The sequence below is a fragment of the Trachurus trachurus genome (genome assembly GCF_905171665.1).
Source record: "Trachurus trachurus genome assembly, chromosome: 20".
In the NCBI taxonomy this organism is placed as follows: domain Eukaryota; kingdom Metazoa; phylum Chordata; class Actinopteri; order Carangiformes; family Carangidae; genus Trachurus; species Trachurus trachurus.
Genome location: NC_139911.1, coordinates 661,394 through 685,077, shown reverse-complemented (window position 1 = coordinate 685,077; position 23,684 = coordinate 661,394). Strand labels below are relative to the sequence as shown.

At 39.8% G+C, this 23,684-nt stretch overlaps 1 protein-coding gene across 1 annotated transcript in view; it reads left to right on the top strand.

Moving 5' to 3' along the window:
* Positions 1 to 17,455: 17,455 nt before the first annotated feature.
* The window catches only part of snx7 (sorting nexin 7), a 33,364-nt gene continuing 27,135 nt past the window's right edge, over positions 17,456 to 23,684 (top strand). Inside the window, exons 1-4 of the mRNA XM_083995850.1 lie at positions 17,456 to 17,561; positions 21,063 to 21,269; positions 21,353 to 21,463; positions 22,790 to 22,948. Of these exons, the coding sequence (XP_083851976.1) occupies positions 17,472 to 17,561; positions 21,063 to 21,269; positions 21,353 to 21,463; positions 22,790 to 22,948 (567 nt within the window). The 5' untranslated portion in view covers positions 17,456 to 17,471. The remainder of the gene's footprint in view (positions 17,562 to 21,062; positions 21,270 to 21,352; positions 21,464 to 22,789; positions 22,949 to 23,684) is intronic.

Sequence of the window (23,684 nt, the reverse complement as noted above, 5' to 3'; positions counted from 1 at the left end):
CACACACACACACACACACACACACACACACACACACACACACACACACACACATATATATATATATAAACTGAATGTGTGAGGTGACAAACATATGGTAACACACAACGATGCACACTGACTGCGCCGTGCACACACACACACAGAGTCTGTCAGTGCAACACAAATGTTCAGTGTTATTTAAAGAAGTCCAATTAAAGGTGAATGCTCAACATAATCTCTCTCTCCACTTTCATTAACTTGCTTTTCTGCGGAGCGACGGGCGAGATGAGGACGAGCTGACAGCAACTGGAACCTCCCACGCCGCCTCAACGCCTCCTCGCCTCCTTAACGCCTCCTCGCTGCTGCACAGAGCGACAGCGCCCTCTAGTGGACGCTCTCTGAGCTGCAGGACCTCACAGGAGGAATAAAACACATGTTGCAGGAGGAACTCAGTGTTCACACTGCAAAAACTCAACATCTTTCCAAGAATATTTTTCTTATTTCTAGTCAAAACTAATCTCATTCTACTTAAAATAAGACTCATCACATTAAAAGCAGCTTGTTTTTAGACACTTTTTACTTCTTTCAAGCAGATTTTCACTTGAAATAAGTAGAAAAATCTGACAGTGGAGCAAGTTTTTTTTTCTTATTACAAACACAAAAAACTTGCTTCCACTGGCAGATTTTTCTACTTATTTCAAGTGAAAATTAGTTTGAAACAAGTGAAAATGATCTAAAAACAAGTTCATTTTTAGGTAATGAGTCTTATAAGAGATTAGTTTTGACTAGAAATGAGACAAATATTTGCTCATCAACCTGCAGGAAGCTGCACACTGCAAAAACTCCAACTCTGTCCAAGAATATTTGTCTTATTTCTAGTCAAAACTAATCTCTTTCCACTTAAAATAAGACTCATCACCTATAAAAATCAACTTGTTTTTAGATCATTTTCACTTGTTTCAAACTAATTTTCACTTGAAATAAGTAGAAAAATCTGCCAGTGAAAGTAAGTTTTTTGTGTTTGTAATAAGAAAGAAAAACTTGCTCCACTATCAGATTTTTCTACTTATTTCAAGTGAAAATCTGCTTGAAAGAAGTAAAAGTGTCTAAAAACAAGCTGCTTTTTAATGTGATGAGTCTTATTTTAAGTAGAATGAGATTAGTTTTGACTAGAAATGAGACAAATATTCTTGGTGAGATAGTTGAGTTTTTGCAGTGTAGTTCTGGTTTGTGTTTAAAGTTTGAGTTGTTTGGTGAAGTAGAAACTTTTCTCCATGTGGTCGTTGCTCAGTGGTTTAGACAGTAGAGCTCTTAATCCTCCTAGTTTCCTTCTGGGTCAAACTGACCCAATCTGTTCCCTTCCTCCTTCCTTCCTTCTTTCCTTCCTTCCTTCCTTCCTTCCTTCCTTCCTTCCTTCCTTCCTTCCTTCCTTCCTTCCTTCCTTCCTTCCTTCCTTCCTTCCTTCCTCCCCTTCGTCCTTACTTCTCCTTCCTTCCTCTTTTGATCCAGTTGACCTGATCTGTTCCCTATTATACCTCCATCTTTCTTTCCTTCCCTTTTCCCTTCCTTCTTTCCCTTCTTCCTTCCTTGAACAAATCTGTTTCCTCCCTCCATCTTTCCTTCCTTTTCCCTTCCTTCTTTCCACAATCATTTTCCCCTTCCTTCCTTCCTTCCTTCCTTCCTTCCTTCCTTCCTTCCTTCCTTCCTTCCCTTCGTCCTTACTTCTTCCTTCCTTTTTGACCCAATCTGTTCCCTCCCTCCTTCTATCTTTCCTTCCTTTTTCCATCCTTCCTTCCTTCCTTCCTTCCTTCTTTCCCTTCGTCCTTCCTTCCTTCCTTCCTTCCATCCTTCCTTCCTTCCTTCCTTCCTTCCTTCCTTCCTTCCTTCCTTCCTTCCTTCCTTCCTTTTTGACCCAGTTGACCAATCTGTTCCCTCCCTCCTTCTATCTTTCCTTCCTTCTTTCCCTTCTTCCTTCCTTCCTTCCTTCCTTCCTTCCTTCCTTCCTTCCTTCCTTCCTTCCTTCCTTCCTTCCTTCCTTCCTTCCCTTCGTCCTTACTTCTTCCTTCCTTCCTTGACCCAGGATGACAACAGGAGGGTTAAGACATGTTAAACAGTTGATATAGTTTTTAAATATCTGGACTCAACCTGAGTTTTATCATTATTGTCGTTATTTATTCTGTGTATTTCTGTTCATCTACATGTAAAAGACAGAAACTGTTCTGACCCTGTTGTGTTTCTATTAAAGACTCTTTGAACAACACAGTTTTATTTTTGTCACAGTGAATTAATTCTCTTTTATTCTGAAAGTGTGACAGACAGACACACACTGTGAGGAAAAACCAAACACGGTCGGTGTGTGAACGAGACTTCGTTAGATAAAGATCTTCATCTTCATCTTCACGTTTGATCTTTTGTTTTTAATTTGATAACATAAAATAAAAAACTTTCTTTAGTTTTAAATGTTTTCTGTTTGTTTAAGGTCAGAATGAACTCATGTGTTAGTTAACATGAGGAACAGAGTCTCATTGTGTTGCAGCTCAGAGCTCAGACTGATGCACTGCAAAAACTCAAATATCTTACCAAGAATATTTGTCTTATTTCTAGTCAAAACAAATATCATTCTATCTAAAATAAGACTCATCACATTAAAAAGCAGCTTGTTTTTACTGTAAGACATGTTTTACTTTTTTCAAACATATTTTCACTTGAAATAAGTAGACAAATCTGATAGTGGAGCAAGATTTCTTTCTTATTACGAGCACAAAAAACTTGCTTTACAGTAACAAACAGAAAATTAGTTTGAAACAAGTGAAAATGATCTAAAAACAAGTTCATTTTTAGGTGACGAGTCTTATTTTATAAGTGAAAAGAGATTAGTTTTGACTAGAAATGACATTTTGACAAGAAATAAGACAAATATTCTTGGAAAGATTTTGAGTTTCTGCAGTGTAGATAGAACGATAGATAGATAGATAGATAGATAGATAGATAGATAGATAGATAGATAGATAGATAGATAGATAGATAGATAGATAGATAGATAGATAGATAGATAGATAGATAGATAGATAGATAGATAGATAGATAGATAGATAGATAGATAGATAGATAGATAGATAGATAGATAGTGTAGTAATTCCTCCATCTAGTGTTGTGGTTGTATATCTCAAGCAACTCAATCATATTTTTCATGCTGCATTCATGTGAAATTGGGCAGACGGACGATGGACGACAGCCGCAGCACGTAACGGCATAAACAAGCCTCTATGTAAACAAGTGGTCCGTCAGCACGAGGCAAAACAATACACGTGACAATATGTTGTCATGGTGATGTGGTATTGTTGACCTGACCCACGTTTTAAGTAAGTAAAACTTTATTTATATAGCACCCATCATAGTACGTGTACACAGAGTGCTTCACATTATGTAAAAAAAGACATTCAATCACACAAACAGTATGAAACACAATTGGAACTTAAACATTATAGATATGGACAAAGTGCAGTGGTAAATCGGCAGTGGCTCAACACTTAAAGGCTTTCTCTGGACTTCTGTGACTAAAACGACATCTGGTTTGTTAGCGACGGCCGTCTGCCCGACTGCAGGTGAATGCAGCATCAGTGTAACGCTCCATTCCTCCTCACTGCGTTACCACGGTGACTGATGAACTAGATGAAGCCCCTTAATTGGATAAAAGGCGAAACGTCTTCCCAGACAAATACAAGTCCATTTGCCCAGAAAAGAACAGGAATACAGAATAAAAAACTAAAAAGAATCCGTTTCAGAGGCCGGACGATAAAAGAGATTTTAAAGAAGTGATTTAAAACAGTTCTTTTAGTCAAAGAAACTGAACAAAGAGAGAAAACAGTGTCCGTGGCCCTGCACTGACCCGGCTTCATTCTGCATCCAGACGTCTCATCATCAAAAATGAATAAATTCCCTCTCAGATATTTTGCTCCTAAAAATACAACAAGGCTGCTCATTGACATGAGAAGCAGCAGGGACGAGCGAGGGAGAATAATACTGATGAAGACCTGAGAGAGAGAGAGACATCAGAGATGACGGACGTGACATCAGAGGAGGAAGATGTGACATCATCATCAACGTGATTGAACTGGAACGACTGGATTCTTTGTTCACTGCAAAAACTCAAATATCTTACGGAGAATATTTGTCTCATTTCTAGTCAAAACAAATCTAATTATACTTAAAATAAGACTCATCACATAAAAAGCAGCTTGTTTTTAGATCATTTTCACTTTTTTCAAGCAGATTTTCACTTGAAATAAGTAGAAAAATCTGCCAGTGAAAAGCACGTTTTTTTTTGTGTTTGTAATAAGGAAGAAAAACTTGCTCCACTATCAGATTTTTCTACTTATTTCAAGTGAAAATCTGCTTGAAAGAAGTGAAAATGATCTAAAAACAAGTTCATTTTTAGGTGATGAGTCTTATTTTAAGTGGAAAGAGATTGGTTCTGACTAGAAATGAGACATTTTGACAAGAAATTAGACAAATATTCTTCTAGATTTTGAGTTATTGCAGTGTTATTGTTGCAACTTCAATAAAGTTGAAGAGAAAAAAACAAAAACATGACATTAGGACGTGACAGTGAATGTTAACCCTGAGTCTACAGGTGTGTGTGTGTGTGTGTGTGTGTGTGTGTGTGTGTGTGTGTGTGTGTGTGTGTGTGTGTGTGTGTGTGTTAGCTCTAATTGCAGCTCGGTGTGTTTCTGTCACGCCGCTTCAATCAGCAGCTTCTGTTTCCTGTCGCGGCCGCGTGGCGCCGCATGCTGATGAGCTCATCTGCAATTAGGACTGTGTACGGCCGCTAATGTGCGTGTGTGTGTGTGTGTGTGTGTGTGTGTGTGTGTGTGTGTGTGTGTGTGTGTGTGTGTGTGTGTGTGTGTGTGTGTGTGTGTGTGTGTGTGTGTGTGTGTGTGTGTCTAACATTAGAGTCTGATAGAAACAGGTGTGAGGAGGGGGGCGTGGCCACGTCGTCTCCCAGAAACCCTCAGTGAGTCTCTCCCAGAATGCATTGCACACACTGCAAAAACTCAAATATCTTATCAAGAATCTTATTTCTAGTCAAAACAAATCTCATTCTACTTAAAATAAGACTCCTCGCATAAAAAGCAGCTTGTTTTTAGACACTTTTTACTTCTTTCAAGCAGATTTTCACTTGAAATAAGTAGAAAAGTTTTTCTTTCTTATTACAAGCACAAACAACTTGCTTTCACTGGCAGATTTTTCTACTTATTTCAAGTGAAAATGTGTTTGAAACAAGTGAAAATGATCTAAAAACAAGTTCATTTTTAGGTGATGAGTCTTATTTTAAGTGGAAAGAGATTAGTTTTGACTAGAAATGACATTTTGACAAGAAATAAGACAAATATTCTTGGAAAGATGTAGAGTTTTTGCAGTGGAGGAGGAGGAGGTGGAGGGTGATAAAGATCTTACCAAGAATATTTGTCTCATTTCTAGTCAAAACAATTCTCATTCTACTTAAAATAAGACTCGTCACATAAAAAGCAGCTTGTTTTTAGACACTTTTTACTTCTTTCAAGCAGATTTTCACTTGAAATAAGTAGAAAAATCTGATAGTGGAGCAAGTTTTTCTTTCTTATATCCAATCCAATCCAACTTTATTTGTTGAGCACTTTAAAACATCCACAGAAAACATGAAACATGAAATTACACATATATATAAACAGATAAAATAATCTAGCAGGCATATAACATAGGTAAAATAATAGCCGTGCAATAAAAGAAACAATAAAATAAGATAAAAATCAATTCAAATCAAGCCAACGTCTTACTATGGAACAAAGGCCAAGGAGAAGAGGTGAAATCTCTTCACTGGCAGATTTTTCTACTTAATTCAAGTGAAAATTAGTTTGAAACAAGTGAAAATGATCTAAAAACAAGTTCATTTTTAGGTGATGAGTCTTATTTTAAGTGGAAAGAGATTAGTTTTGACTAGAAATGAGACATTTTGACAAGAAATAAGACAAATATTCTTCTATTATTATAAAAGATTTAGAGTTTTTGCAGTGCACCTGTGCTTCACCCCCCCTCATCCCTCCATCTTATTCTTTTATTAACATATTCCTCCCCCCTCTCTCATATTTGCTGCTGTATCCAGTCTATCACGGCAAATGGCTGTTTTTATTTCAATTTCGCAAAATTGGATTTTAATGAATTCCACAATGAAACCGAGCAAGAAATTATTTTCCAATATCCTCCATCGCTCTGAGTCACCGTGGTAACACTCGATCTGATTAGGAATCTGGAGTTTTCAGCAAATCAGTGGTGTGTGTGTGTGTGTGTGTGTGTGTGTGTGTGTGTGTGTGTGTGTGTGTGTGTGTGTGTGTGTGTGTGTGTGTGTGTGTGTGTGTGTGTGTGTGTGTGTGTGTGTGTGTGTGTGTGTGTGTGTGTGTGTGTGTGTGTGTGTGGGGTTACAATAATGTTTTATTTTTATTTGTTAATCTAGGATGCAGCAGCAGCAGGAAGAGGATTCAGTTACAGACATATATCTACTTTTATTTTGAAGGAGCTTTACTGTAACACAAACATCTACCTTTATTTTGAAGGAGCTTTAACACAAACATCTACCTTTATTCTGAAGGAGCTTTACCACAAACATCTACCTTTATTCTGAAGGAGCTTTAACACAAACATCTACCTTTATTCTGAAGGAGCTTTACCACAAACATCTACCTTTATTTTGAAGGAGCTTTAATACAAACATCTACCTTTATTCTGAAGGAGCTTTAATACAAACATCTACCTTTATTCTGAAGGAGCTTTAATATGAACATCTACCTTTATTCTGAAGGAGCTTTACCACAAACATCTACCTTTATTTTGAAGGAGCTTTAATACAAACATCTACCTTTATTTTGAAGGAGCTTTAATACAAACATCTACCTTTATTCTGAAGGAGCTTTAATACAAACATCTACCTTTATTCTGAAGGAGCTTTAATACAAACATCTACCTTTATTCTGAAGGAGCTTTAACACGAACATCTACCTTTATTTTGAAGGAGCTTTAACACAGACATCTACCTTTATTTTGAAGGAGCTTCAACGCAAACATCTACCTTTATTCTGAAGGAGCTTTAACACAAACATCTACCTTTATTCTGAAGGAGCTTTAACACAAACATCTACCTTTATTTTGAAGGAGCTTTAACACAAACATCTACCTTTATTCTGAAGGAGCTTTAACACAAACATCTACCTTTATTTTGAAGGAGCTTTAACACAAACATCTACCTTTATTCTGAAGGAGCTTTAACACAAACATCTACCTTTATTCTGAAGGAGCTTTAACACAAACATCTACCTTTATTCTGAAGGAGCTTTAACACAAACATCTACCTTTATTCTGAAGGAGCTTTAACACAAACATCTACCTTTATTCTGAAGGAGCTTTAACGCAAACATCTACCTTTATACTGAAGGAGCTTTAACGCAAACATCTACCTTTATTCTGAAGGAGCTTTAACACAAACATCTACCTTTATTCTGAAGGAGCTTTAACACAAACATCTACCTTTATTGTGAAGGAGCTTTAACGCAAACATCTACCTTTATTCTGAAGGAGCTTTAACACAAACATCTACCTTTATTCTGAAGGAACTTTAACACAAACGTCTACCTTTATGGAGCTTTAACAGTAAAGTAAAGTGAGATTCTTGTTGTGAATGTGATTCTTGTGGACAGGTTTTATGGGTTTTGGTTTGGTTTGTTAGATTGTGTAATAATCTGCTGCTCGACCTTTGACCTTTGACCTCTGGCTGCGGCGGTGGATGAAAGGTCGCGGGGTCGGAGGAGTCTGGATATTATTTGGGGACCAGGAGGAGGAAACTCGGGTTAAAGATCTAGATGTAGGTAATGACGAGCCAATCAGCAGCCGACACACACACACACACACACACACACACACACACACACACACACACACAGGGGAAGTGGAAGTTCAGTAAATGAAACACTATAAGAAAGCGTCAGGATTCAACACATTGGTATTGATTTGATTGATTGCTTCCAGTTTTATTATTTGTCCCCATGTAAAGTTATGGAATTACACTGCAAAAACTCAATATCTTACCAAGAATATTTGTCTTATTTCTTGTTAAAATGTCATTTCTAGTCAAAACTAATCTCATTCTACTTAAAAAAAAGACTCATCACATTAAAAAGCAGCTTGTTTTTAGACACTTTTTACTTCTTTCAAGCAGATTTTCACTTGAAATAAGTAGAAAAATCTGATAGTGGAGCAAGTTTTTCTTTCTTATTACAAACACAAAAAACTTGCTTTCACTGGCAGATTTTTCTACTTAATTCAATTGAAAATGTGTTTGAAACAAGTGAAAACTGAAAAGCCAGAGTTAGAGGGACATCAACAGAGCACAGATTTAGCTCCATGATTTACCTGTATGTTACCCTTGTATGTTTACGTTTCCATGGTTTCAATAGTCCCGGTAAATGCATGGATTTTTTTTTTTCAATGAAAATCTGTAAAAGGCATGGATCATCACAGCAGCTTTTAACAATGGATATCACACAAATTGACATCCGTGTTAAAAGCCAGTGTTACGTAATAGATCCATGCGTTTACCGCAACTATATGACAACGACTGGAAACCATGGAAACGTGAACGTAGCCTACAATTCCACCGGAAATGCAAAAACCTGTCAATCAATAACGACGGTGAAGCTCAGGAGAGAGAAAGAGAGGAGCAGTGATGAGGATGAAGATGCTCCAGAGGCTCCATGAGCAGAAGTTATCTCACCTAGGAACCAAAATGGCTCCTTACACTGCAAAAACCCAAAATCTTTCCAAGAATATTTGTCTTATTTCTTGTCAAAGTGTCTAATTTCTACACTTAAAATCTCACAGACTCATCACATTAAAAAGCAGCTTGTTTTTAGACACTTTTTACTTCTTTCAAGCAGATTTTCACTTGAAATAAGTAGAAAAATCTGATAGTGGAGCAAGTTTTTTGTGCTTGTAATAAGAAAGAAAAACTTGCTCCACTGTCAGATTTTTCTACTTATTTTAAGTGGAAAATCTGATTGAAAGAAGTAAAAAGTGTCTAAAAACAAGCTGCTTTTAATGTGATGAGTCTTATTTTAAGTAGAATGAGATTTGTTTCAACGAGAAATGAGACAAATGTTCTTGGTAAGAGTTTGAGTTTTTGCAGTGTATCATCACGGTCAGAGGCAGGACAACTAGACGTCTCGAACACCTCCTCCTCCTCTTCCTCCTCTTCCTCCTCCTCCTCCTCCTGCAGCCAGATTGCAGCTCGGAGGAGATGAAGCTTTATTTTAAAGAATCAATCCGACAGAGTGAACTGGTAGAAATGGCAGCGAGATAATGTGATGGTGTTTGGCGCCGTGACCTTTAAACGCGGCGGCGGCGGCGGCGAACTGCTACTGCTACATCCCAACCAGTCAGAAACCCTGACCTTTGTAGAACCATTACAGAAGCCTCTAATCTGTGTTATTTACACACACACACACACACACACACACACACACACACACACACACACACACACACACACACACACACCAGTGACGAACATGTACCGCATCTTCTTCTCCATGCACATGTACACCACACTGCAAAAACTCAAAATCTTTCCAAGAATATTTGTCTTATTTCTTGTCAAAATGTCTCATTTCTAGTCAAAACTAAACTCTTTCCACTTAAAAAATTAACTTGTCTTTAGATCATTTTCACTTGTTTCAAACTAATTTTCACTTGAAATAAGTAGAAAAATCTGCCAGTAAAAGCAAGTTTTTTGTGTTTGTAATAAGAAAGAAAAACTTGCTCCACTATCAGATTTTTCTACTTATTTCAAGTGAAAATCTGCTTGAAAGAAGTAAAAAGTGTCTAAAAACAAGCTGCTTTTTATGTGATGAGTCTGATTTTAATTATAATGAGATTAGTTTTGACTAGAAATGACATTTTGACTAGAAATAAGACAAATATTCTTGGTAAGATATTGAGTTTTTGAGTTTTTGCAGTGTAGCTTTACCTGTGAAGACGCACGCACACACACAGCGCCGTGCAGATGGATTTAGCCTACGACACGTGCATGAAAACAATCAACAGAGACACACAAGGTTGGGAAGATGCAACACAACTGAGACACACACACACACACTGCAAAAACTCAAAATCTTACCAAGAATATTTGTCTTATTTCTTGTCAAAATGTCTCATTTCTAGTCAAAACTAAACTCTTTCCACTTAAAATAAGACTCATCACATAAAAATTAGCTTGTTTTTAGATCATTTTCACTTGTTTCAAACTAATTTTCACTTGAAATAAGTAGAAAAATCTTTTTTGTGTGTGTGTGTTTGTAATAAGAAAGAAAAACTTGCTCCACTATCAGATTTTTCTACTTATTTCAAGTGAAAATCTGCTTGAAAGAAGTAAAAAGTGTCTAAAAACAAGCTGCTTTTTAATGTGATGAGTCTTATTTTAAGTAGAATGAGATTTATTTTGACTAGAAATTAGACAAATATTCTTGGAAAGAGTCTGAGTTTTTGCAGTGCACACACACACACACACACACACACACACACACACACACACAGAGAGAGAGGGAGCAGGCTTCCTGTTGGCTGAAAGGCCAGATGTGATAATGGCTTCCCTCCTTCCTCCTGTATGTTAATGCTGCTCCTCAGTATTCTGCTCAGCAGCATCATTCTGAATTGCAAAATGCCAAAAGTGGAACGACGACACATTGTTTGTAAAGCCGACGGCAGCAGCAGCGTTTAGAGGGAAATACAGGAAAAATATCCTGTGGAGTGTTTGAATAGATAATTATGTGTGTGTGTGTGTGTGCGTGTGTGTGTGTGTGTGTGTGTGTGTGTGTGTGTGTGTGTGTGTGTGTGTGTGTGTGTGTGTGTGTGTGTGTGTGTGTGTGTGTGTGTGTGTGTGTGTGTGTGTGTGTGCTGACTGCAGACTGAACAATGTGACTGAGGAGGAGGAGGAGGAGGGAAGAGGAGGAGGGAGGAAGAAGAGGAGGAGGAGAGAGGAGGAAGAAGAGGAGGAGAGAGGAGGAGGAGGAGGAGGAGGAAGAAAAGGAGGAAGAGGAGGATGAAGAGGAGGAGGAGGAGGAAGAAAAGGAGGAGGAGGAGGAGGAGAGGGGAGGAAGAGGAGGAGGCGGAGGAGGAGGAGGGAAGAGGAGGAGAGGAGGAGGAGGGAGGAGGAAGAGGAGGAGGAGGAGAGGGGGGAGGAGGAGGAGGGAGGAAGAAGAAAAGGAGGAGGAGGAAGAAGAGGAGGAGGAGGAGGAGGAGGAGGGAAGAGGAAGAGGAGGAGGAGGAGAGAGGAAGAAGAAAAGGAGGAGGAGGAGGAGGAGGAGGAGGAGGAGGAGGGAAGAGGAAGAGGAGGAGGAGGAGAGAGGAAGAAGAAAAGGAGGAGGAGGAGGAGGAGGAGGAGGAGGAGGAGGAGGAGGTAGAAGAAGAAGAGGAGGAGGAGGGAAGAGGAGGAGGAGGAGGAGGAGGAGGAGGAGAGAGGAGGAGGGAGGAGGAGCATTAATTGTTGCTGTAGAGCTGCAGAGATCGATCAATAGGGCTGATAGATCAATACTTATAGATGATCCTCTGTAATAATTGGTGAAGTTTGAGCGACGCCGGTGCAACAGCATCGACCTGCAGCAGAACACACACACACACACACACACACACACACACACACACACACACACACACACACACTCTGACAGCCGCCGCAGCTCAGTGTGTCACAATCTGATCAGCCACAGCTTCACTTTATTGGGATCGATCAATAACACACACACACACACACACACACACACACACACACACACAGAGACCTGAGCGTTTTTTTGTCATGTTGTTGTCAGCTTGATTTACTAAACATGGAAATATAGCCTATCGCCTATACATCTCTAATGACACCAGATCAATGAAGCTGATTGGTTTGGTTTGATTGATTGGTTTGTATCGAGGCTTTTGCTGTATCACTTCCCTGGTTTAAAGGACTATACCGTATAGTTTCCTAATAATATTTTAGGCCTAATGATGGAGCTGTAATACAAAGTCTCATGAGAGTCAAGTTGATGCTCAGTGTTTTAAAGGCTGAATAAACAACATCCAGACTCAGGCTGCTGAGCTGACCGCTGCAAAGATGGGATTGATATATTATGGGATGTAAACAGCCTAAACAACATACAGTAAGATCCGTCCGCTCCCATTCTACGTTGCTGTGGCGATGCAGGGACAGAAATATGACGATCTTTGGAGCATTTCTTGATGGCGTCCAAAGTTCCTCCTAATTTGAAAGTGGCGACTGTTTTCAAAGTTCGATAGATAGCAGCATGCTAGGTGGCTAATAATAAAGGTGTGTAGCTGGTTAACCTTCAGAGTTGTAACAGACGGTGAATCAACAGGTTGACTTTTCTCTGTCAGACAAAAATAAAAGGTAAAGTTTCCTCTGCTTCAGTTCTCTCCCATTTGTTCCATCATCAGAATAAAATCACAGTATTTAATTCTATTATCTATTTGATCCTCTGTGTTGTTATGGATCACAAGCAGTTTTGAAATAGCGACCAACAAAGAATCCATAGGCTAATGATGCACAACAGACACCATCATACAGTTATGATTTAAATGAGATGTAAAGTATAATATGATCTAGTATAAAGATATAACATGCAATATTTAGTAGGCTACTCTTAAAGCAGAAGTAAGTGGTCCGGTCGTTTTGGCTAATGCTGCGTTCCAGGCAGGCTTTTGAAATCGTAAATTACAGCTTCAAGTCACAACTTACGACTTTGTAGCGTTCCAGGCAACCCACTCGTGTTTCTCCGACCTGTTTTACCGGTGAAAGTCACTATAACGGCCACTCGTAACTTCTGACCCGTGAACTCGTACCAGATCGAACTGGTATGACTTCACAGGTCGGAAAAATACGAGTTTCCTTGAACGCACCATAACAGTCCTCGTCGCTACGTCACCACATTCACGGCGTCCCTTGGCTGCACACACAGCCCTGCATGCCGTTCTCTCTCCTCATTGGATAAAAACTGTAGGATACGATAAATGTTTTCTCCTGGGCTCAGAGCAGAGCAGAGTGACTGACAGACCCGTGTTTCAGACCAAACACTCTATGTAAGTGATTGCTGTCGGAAGATATAACTATTTAAGACTTATATTAACACAAATATATCACTCACTTCTGCTTTAAATATTTGTATCTGGTTTACACCATCACATCATAACACAGTGACTCTGTCTTGACTTCAGTGTCTTCATTATTCTGTGTGAGTGTAAAGGAGGTGATTAAAACAGCAGGACGTGTGATTCATGTTTCTGTCTTTTTGTTTTTTAATTTTTCCTTTAAACTGATAAGAGGAGGGCGTGGATGTGGTGTCAGAGCTGAGACTGATGCACCACTGTGGTTATTTATTTATTTATTCATGTGTTTCCTCTGTTGCACAGTAACATAGTTGTTTTATTTAAAGCTGCAGCTGCAGCGTGATGAGCTGTGAGGACGGTTTGATGTGTGGTCACATGTTGGTCTGTGGTTCTGCTGCGTCCTCACGGCGCCGTGGGCGTTTAACTGAAAAAACACAGAGAAAATGATTGTTTTTCAAGACAGTGTTTATTTTTTCTGGAGGGAATAAAAGAAGAGCAGCAGAATCTGGAACTCGTTCAACCAGAAAAGCTATTTTTTCCTTTGCAGAAAAAAAAAGAAGGAAAAAAAGTAAGAATTGGAGAATAAAATCAATTTTTCCTGCTGCTAGATTTCCCTCTCTTCTGTGAGTGTGTGCCGCTGTGGAGTGAAGGAATGGAGAGTGTGTGTGTGTGTCTCTGATGGACGGCATCCACTGATCACACACACACACACACAAACACACACACACACACACACATGGCTTGTGCAACAGTGACATCTCTTGGTGAGCGGGGGTCGGTGGTGCAGTAAACACAGATTATCATCATCACATCATGTAGATGAGCTCCGTCTGTACACGACTCTTCTCTCTGTGTCTCTCTCTGTTTCTGTTTCTGTTCTGACACTTGTGTGTGTGAGTCCTCGCGGCGACACACACACACTCCGACTGCGCCGCCGTGTGTCGACAAGGCTGAAGGTGACAGGAAGTCACTGCTCTGACAAACAGCAGCGAATACATTATTATTATGACACTGAAGGTGCAGCTGTGATTGGCTCAGAGGCAGCGGCCACGTCTGATTTACAGAAACAGAAATACATCAACGTGGGATAGTTCAACATTTAGTCAAATTGGCCCATAGCCATAATCCCTATAGTCATAGCAGTAGGTTCGTTACCTTTAATTGTCGGTGCAAGCTGTTTTTAGAACGGCGGAGCAGAGCCGTGAGCTGCTCAGAGCTACGGAGGCTCATTATGGGATTTCTTGGTTTCCCTCATCAAACTCATCAAATACACAATCCAACAACTCCACAACGCTCTGGTGGACAAGTTGTGAGCTGCACATTCACCACACTATGAGATAATAACACAACGTTACCACACAGAGTTGTTTTAGAGGGAAATACAGAGACTGTTGATGAAAAACTGTCCCTGAAGGCAACGTGCATCCAGAGCCAGCCCAAGGCATAAGCGAACTAAGCACCTGCTTGGGGCCCCGTGACTATTGGGCGGCCCCCAAAAGGCAAGTAACTTTTTAAAATTGTAGTGCGTAACTTTTGTCGATCCTTATAGAAACACTGTGTAATTACAAAAAACTTTGATTATTGTTGCATTTCAAATTGTTGTTGCACTTTTCTGTAAAAATTTTAAAAAGCAGAGGATGTTTACAGTAAATGCATTGTCTGTTGGTTTATTTTGTTACTTTTAGTCGACCGAGGTGACATTCAGTATCCAAGTACTATATCAATTTGAAGAAATGTAAATCAACCCCAGGCTGCACTTTTAGTTAAATTTGGTGCCATTTCAGAATAAAAACCATAGATGGGTAAAAACCTGCTAGGATATGATTATTCGTAATGACAGAGTAAAAAATGAAATAGTATTATTGGCAGTAATAGAGGGCACCAAAATAAAGATTTTGCTTAGGGCCCCATGGAGGCTTGGGCCGGCCCTGCGCGCATCAGAGGTTGCATGAATTTACCTCTAAAACAACTCTGTCTGGTAACGTTCTGTTGTTAGCTTGACAAAATGTTGAACTATCCCTTTAATATCCTCTCACTTCCTGGTTGATGAACCTGGATCAGGCCTTGAGCCCCGCCCAGTCACCTCATTCGAGTAGTAATATCATGGACAAAGTTTTTTATACACTACTTTTATACAGTTACAAACTTCTGAAACTCACTGAATGCAACACTTTCTAATGCTGCAGCAATGTATGATGAAGCATTTACACTCAAGACACCTCCACATGAGAGGAAAACAACTTCTAAAGGGAAAGAAACAGAAACTGAAATGTAGCTACAAGCCTTTGAGTCACCGTTAAAGGACCACAGACCTGGAATGAGGTTGAGAGCACGATAAAAGAGTCTGCATCGGATTTAATTGTGTATTTGATGAGGGACAGTGTCATAGGCCTAGCTACTATTTGACAAAGTGTTGAACTATCCCTTTAAACAGTGTTTGAATGTCTTAGTTTATTTTGTGCACTGATTTTTATCAAAATAGCCTATGTTTTTAATTCCACTCATTGTGATTAAATCTAGATCAACTCTCTGTAACTGAGCCTCTGCATCACAGCAACATGAACTCATTCATTCAACACTATAAAACACTGATTTATTGTCTTTGCTTCGCCTTTGTGAGTTTGGTTTGTTTGTTTCCTTTGTTTGTCCCGTGCAGGCCGCCGTCACGGTCCGACCGGCTCCTCCTCCTCCTCGGGCCCCGGTTCGAGTCCGACTGACTGACTCTCTGGGTCTCTGGGTCTGCTGCAGGTCTGCTGGGGCGGACTCGAACCCGGTCCCGGTACCAGAGCAGCAGCAGCAGCAGCAGCTCGGTTCGTCCAATCACGGAGCCTCTCACTCTCCAGCTGCTCTGCTACTTCCGCGTCTGCGTCACTGCGTCATCTGCGTCAAGAGCACCAACGTCACCAGCGCAAAACCGGATACAGTTTGATCTTTTTCTCCAAAATAAAAGCCTCAATTACTTTTACGTTATTCAGTTTAGGGGATTAAAAAAAACTAACATCTGATCAGATTGTATGTAGGCTGTATACAAAGAAATTACAAATATTTCATATGGTAGCTAAAATATGAAATCTACTTGTTATTGATCTGACATGATATTACAGTAATAGCATTTAATGTGCTACATTTAGTTTTTGTGTGTATGGTTATTGTCATCACTGCCTTTGTTGGTATTATTTATGCTACAAAGACAACACTGTGAGTTTCAGATGAATTATTGTCTCAGTATAAAGTCTCATTTTATGGAAGATAGATAGAAAACTTTATTGAGAAGTTTTACCACTTTTTTCTAGAAAATCTTTAACTTGTTTTTTCAAAGTCTAGAATTTTCTAAAAATATATATTTTGGGGGAGAATTTTTACCATTTGTTATAGAAATGTTTTCCCAAAATTCACGCCATTTGCCCTCATTTGGATGTAGCTACATTGACTGAAAAAGTAACATTCTTCACTCAAATATTTGTGTGTTTCTGGAGTTTGCTTAAAAAATTTGTCCAATGGGGGTCCGTGGTCTAATTTGTGTCATTTAGGGGTCCTTGGAGCACTGTTCCCTGTAAGGTGTTTTACTGTGCAATTGCACACTGCTCCCCACCTCGTTGCTCAGAAGATAAAAAAGTTGCACACTCTGTAGTGCAACTACGATTTAAGTTTTTGCTTGAGAATTATTATTACTGTTCATATCAAGAATACTAAAGTGCCAAGAGTTGATGACACCAACTTGATTTTTTAGTTATTTTTTGACATAATTGTTCAGGCAATAAATGCAAACTCTATTTTGCCAAAACAATATTGTATTTTGTTATCATGAACTGTAACTGACCTAGATATGGAGCAGCCTAGGTAATGTTGTCAAAATAATCTGTTATTAATCATTATAGTAATAGCCGATAGTATTGATATTTGGAGTTGGAGAGGTGAGGCCATAGCACCAGCATGTGGACGTACGCTTAAGCTTTCGCTCACAGTTGCTCAAGCAGGTCTAAAGGGGAGTTGAATTTCTGCTCAGGAGTTTTGAAAATGAGAGGGAACATTGCCTTGGAGTAAAAAAGTTTGAGAACCACTGAGGTAGGCTATTTGTAGGGTTTTATTTTGAAATCCCTGAGCGGAAGCGCTGCAGCTGCTGAGGCGCTGCAGCTGCTGAGGCGCTGCAGCTCCGACTTCTCTTCTCTCTGCTCTGAAGTCTGAAGTGAAGTTGTGGCTGAAGTTTTAGTCTCTCAGGTGTTTGTCTCAGTGTCCCTGTCCCTCTGTCCTAGTCTCGGGTCTAGGGGTTTGGACCTCTGTCTCGGTTCGGTTCGGTCGCAGCGATGAGCGGAGCCGCGGTCCCGGTCCCGGCGGACTATTCCGGCCACATGCTGGACCTGGACGAGGACGAGGACCTGGAGGTCTTCACCAAGGTACTGGACTACACACAGACACACACACACACACACACACACACACACACACACACACACACACACAGATAGAGACACACAGAGAGAGACAGAACCACTGGTCTCTCTGCGACGTGGACATGACGTCACTCTGCGTAAAGTTGTTGCAAAGTTCATGCAGAGTAAAGTTGTTGCTGTAAATTAACTTGGTGTAAAGTTGCAGTAAAGTTTCCCTGGGCTGTCTGTCTGTCTGTCTGTCTGTCTGTCACGCGGAGGAAGAAGGGAACCGTGTCCGGTGTCAGCTGATCTGATCCGGTCCAGTTCTGTGACCATTAATGTTTACACTGTAAAAACTCAAATATCTGACCAAGAATATTTGTCTTATTTCTAGTCAAAACAAATCTCAATAAGACTCATCACATAAAAAGCAGCTTGTTTTTAGACACTTTTAAAACTTTTTCAAGCAGATTTTCACTTGAAATAAGTAGAAAAATCTGATAGTGGAACAAGTTTTTCTTTCTTATTACAAACACAAAAAACTTGCTTTCACTGGCAGATTTTTCTACTTATTTCAAGTGAAAATTTAGTTTGAAACAAGTGAAAATGATCTAAAAACAAGTTAATTTTTAGGTGATGAGTCTTATTTAAAGTGGAAAGAGATTAGTTTTGACTAGAAATTAGACATTTTGACAAGAAATAAGACAAATATTCTTGGAAAGATTTATAGTTTTTGCAGTGTGATGAAGAAAAACAAACTAGTAAAGTTAAATAAAATCAGTTAAATACAAATGAACTGTGTTTAAATCAAACAACAACAACTAACAACTGATCCAGGAGAGAAACTGTCAGTCTGACTCACCTGTAGCTACTCACCTGTACAGACCTGTACTACCTGACTCCTCCTCAGCTCTGGTTCAAAGGGTTAAAAGTGTTTTATTTACAGTAAAAATATCCAGTTTATTGACAGTAGTGTAGGTAAATGAGAGGTGAAGTCTGAGCTGCTGCTGCTGCTGCTGCTGCTGGTTGATGTGGGTCTAGTTTAGTTTAGTTGATTTATTTGTTTCATTCATCGAAAAAAATAAAATAACTCAAATAACAATAATGCAACTCCCTGAAAGAAGCAGAAAGAAGTGAACTCATGTCGTCTAACCCTTTATTCAAGAAATCCGTTTACAAATTAGATAATAGGCCTATAGTATGTATACAGTTGATTAATTGGGGTTGTCTATGACATAATAAACTCATAAACTAAACTAAACTCTCATGTGGACGGCTCTACAGTCCAATTTAATACTGTAATTTACAGTTAAAAGAGAGTTAATCTATGGTTAAAGATTAATATTGATTAATAGAGCTGCTTAAAAATATAATGCTTTATTAATATAAATAAGTGCATTTATGTTACTATCTAAGTTCATGAGAGGTAGGCTAATTGTCATGGTAAATATACTTCCACTGTACTGTAAAAAATGTACAGACTCATTTACGATGCTTTGAATGCTGTAAATCCTGCACTCAGGTGACGGGTGAGGCCAGAGTAAAGATGGCCGCCTGGTGTCTGTCAGCTGACCAGTAGAGCTGCTCTGTGATTGGTCGAAGTGTTTATCATGTTCACTTTGATCTGCTCTGATCATTTACAGTTTAACTCCTTCAGTCTCAGTCTTTATTGAACAGGAGTTGTTAGTGTTTTATGTCTGTACACACACACACACACACACACACACACACACACACACACACAGTGACAGTGACCGTGGCGACCGCGCTCCGGGCCGCGAGGAGCTGCTGACCTCAGCTGTTGTTACAGGAAGCAGAGCAGTGTGTTTGCATGAAGTGGATCATTTGAATGAAACACACACACACACACACACACACACACACACACACACACACACACACACACACACACACACACACACACACACACACACACACACACACACACACACACACACACGTCACTGTGGCTGTAGTTTGACCAGTTTATCACCGGCTGTAAAGTTACAGCTCTCCATGTCACTGTGGTGTGTGTGTGCGTATGAAGATCTGTAGGCTATCCTGCATTTAGAGCTGAGCTGTATTTGAGTCCTCTGAGCCACCGTAGTCATGTAGGAGTAGGGTTGCAAAGGGGTGGAAAATTTCCGGTAAATTTCCAGAAACTTTCCATGGGAAGTTAAGCTGGGGAATTTTGGAAATATTCCAAATTGGAAACTTTCCGTGGGAATTATGGGAGTTTATGGGAATTATGGGAATTTATGGGAATTAACTGGAAATTGGGGGTAATTTAAACAAGCTAATTATTATTTTTGGTCGTAAGCAGACATCCATGCAAAATAATACAATCAACAAAACATTCTTGCCAAGTGTTTTCAATTTTGTCCGTCTTGCGTCGGTCCAAGAATTTCACCGTGCATGCGGAGGCTCACGGTAAATGTGTGAAAACACTTCGCTTTCCAAAACTCCTTGTTGTCCCTTTAAATGAAAGGAGCCCCCCCCCCCTCTTGTGCTTTGGGCTCAAAAGTGTGACCTCCAGTGTTCAAGAAATCATCTGTGCATGTGATGGAGGAATGCACAGTGCATGTAGGGGGCGTGGCCTCAATAGCCCTGCAGTAAGCGGTGTGCTGTGTGATTGAGGAATAGCATATACTTCAAGTGTACTTGCATTAAATCTGGTTGTTTTAGCCAAGATTCTGCTACAATATATATTTCCCAACTATATTTAAGTTCCCTGTTAAGGCCCAATCTTCAGTTTTGTAAATTTCTGATTTATTCCCGTTTATTCCCATATATTCCCGTTAATTCCCATGGAAAGTTTCCAACTTTGAAAATTCCCGGAATTTTGCAACCCTATGTAGGAGTGATGTCACCTGAGTAGAGCAGTTGGGATGAGTGTTAACGGGTGTTTATGTTGAAGCCTGTTGAATAATCATGTGTGTAGAGTGTAGTTTGTGGCCGTGAGCAGCGTGGAAAGAGAAAAGTTTTACACAACTTCTCCCACTCTAGCTGATGATGTCATCGACTCTGGCCCGAACATTCCGCGCAATACACACCCATTATAATCTCAACATTTCTCCCAAAATGATCATGGTTATTGAACAGTGATTGATCAAAAACCATTTTACCAATCCAAACATGGATTACTACACCGATAGAGGAGACTTGTGTCTACATTTTAAAGTTTAAACGGAGTCTCTAGGTGAAAGTATGCAGGAGTAGTAGACGTTTGAAAAAGTCCAATAATTCCTCTTTTTAACTGCACTTTTTGGCTCGTCCCATTCACTTCAATGCAAAACTGAAGAGAGGAGGAGGCTCTGAGTCTCTCTTCTGATTGGCTGACTGTTTTATAAAGTGATCCAATGAAAACAGAGCAGATTCAACCAAATCCTGATGTCATGTGGTTTTACAGTGATGTCATGTGGTCTGACAGTGATGTCATGTGGTTTTAAAGTGATGTCATGTGGTTTTAAAGTGATAAGGTGATATAATTTGGTTTTACAGTGATGTCATGTCTCTCTGGTCCAGAACACGTCGCTGTCGGACGGCGGTCCGGCGCCGACGTCGCCCAGCTCGCTGGTGAACCAGTACCGCCTGGAGGAGGAAGAGGAGGAGGAGGAGGAGGAGGAAGAGCCGCACGACGCCGACGCCAAAGACATCTTCGTCACCGTGGACAACCCCGAGAGCCACGTCACCGCCATCGAGACCTTCATCATGTACCGAGTCCTGACCAGGGTGAGAACCGGACCAGGACCGGACCAGGTCTGTGCTGAACCGGTTTTGTTCTGACCTCATCCTCTCTCTCTGTCTCTCTGCAGACCACCAGGAGCGAGTTCGATTCCAGCGAGTACGAGGTTCGCCGCCGCTACCAGGACTTCCTGTGGCTGAGGAGCCGCCTGGAGGAGAACCACCCCACACTCATCGTCCACGTAGGTCACAGAGCTGGGCCACGAAGGGTTAACTTAACGGTGTAAAACCTTTTGGAATGATGTTCAACACTTTGTGCAAGTGAAAACAGGAAGAATGATCAGTTTCCAGGAAAAACACATCTTTATTTATTATGAATGAAGACCAAGACAAAGACTTTTGCTTTTTCTGTCAGTTCATCTTGAGTTTGGGGAAATTTCACATCCACAAAAAAAAAATGGGCCAAATCCAAACCGAACATTGTAACTGCCCTTTAAACATGAACTGCACTGTTATGCTGCCACAATCAAGGACATGACAAATAAGAAAGCCGCCAAAACGTACTCTATTATGGACATTTATTAAGTGACTTGTAAAGGCCTTGCTTTTTGTTGTGTTTTTTTGTTTGAGTTATTGTCTCTCTTTCTGTTCCCATGGATGTAGTATACTATACTGATGTACGTATGTATGCAATTTCTGTGTCGCACATTTAAAAAAAAAAAAAAAAAAAAAGGTTAACTTAACGGGCCGGCGGCGGCGGCGGCCATGTTCCTCTGTGTCAGCGTTCCTGTGGTTCACTCACTTTCTGCTCAGCGGAAACTCTGACCACTAATTATTATTATTGTCTGAGGGAATCTGATCCTCGCTGCTGCTGCTGTTGCCGCTGGCGACGACACCTCTGACATCACAGCTCTGTCTTTCTGCTTGGTGCAGGTTTTCCACTTTTTAACTTTTCATTAGAACATCTGTTATATAAATATAAACATAAAGGACACACTGCAAAAAACTCAAAATCTTACCAAGAATATATTGTCTTATTTCTAGTCAAAATGTCATTTCTAGTCAAAACGAATCTCATTCTACTTAAAAAGCCTCATCACATTAAAAGCAGCTTGTTTTTAGACACTTTTTACTTCTTTCAAGCAGATTTTCACTTGAAATAAGTAGAAAAATCTGATAGTGGAGCAAGTTTTTCTTCCTTATTACAAACACAAAAAACTTGCTTTCACTGGCAGATTTTTCTACTTATTTCAAGTGAAAATTAGTTTGAAACAAGTGAAAATGATCTAAAAACAAGTTAATTTTTAGGTGATGAGTCTTATTTTAAGTGAAAAGAGATTAGTTTTAACTAGAAATGAGACATTTTGACAAGAAATAAGACACATATTCTTGGAAAAATGTAGAGTTTTTGCAGTGCAGAAAGACAGAAGGACGTGTGTTTTAGTGATCAGAGGTGAAGTGGTGCAGTGAAACACATTTTCAATAAAAAAAGAAGGTTCAAGTTCAGTGTTTAAAACAAAGTTGTGGCGTTTTATTTTGTGTGTGTGTGTTTTTTTTCCCCGCTCCAGCCGCTGCCGGAGAAGTTTGTGATGAAGGGAATGGTGGAACGCTTCAACGACGACTTCATCGAGACCCGGAGGAGAGCGCTGCACCGCTTCCTCAACAAGATCTCTGACCATCCCATCCTGTCCTGCAGCGAACACTTCAGAGTCTTCCTCACCGCACAGGTCTCGCACACACACACACACACACACACACACACGCACACACACACACACACACACACACACACGCACACACACACACACACGCACACACACACACACACACACACACGCACACACACACACACACGCACACACACGCACACACACACGCACACTGTGCATATCACACAACATGAAATAATAACTGGGATCATGCATGATCGTGGGGAAATAGAGAGTGGGGGTAGGAGTTAATACGTTTTTACTTCTTCCTACTCCTTTTTGATCATGTTTAACTTTATTTTATTTATAAGTAGTGGTGGGACTTGATTAAAAAAAAATCGAATTAATCGCATATCAATATTTGACACAAGAAGCAACATTTTTCAATTTAAATGGATTTTGGTATATGACTGAATCAATGAATAGACACATAAATGAGCTAAAACAACAAAATCGTTTATTTTCATCACTGAGTGTTAACATAAAGTATATAGAACATTATGATTGCATTGTTCACAAGGCACAAACTTAAATTAAAGTTAGCTATATTCAAGCTTTTTCAGGACTTTTTGTAAACTCTATATGCCTTAAACACATTCGTTTTTGTTTATTAAAATAAAACATCATCTTGTCGAGTGTGGATTGGCGACAGTGCCTGCTCGAACCAGGATAATTTCTCATAGAGAATGAGATGAACAAATCATTGTACTTTTCATACTAACTACTGCTGTCTACTGCTCAGGCATACTTTCAC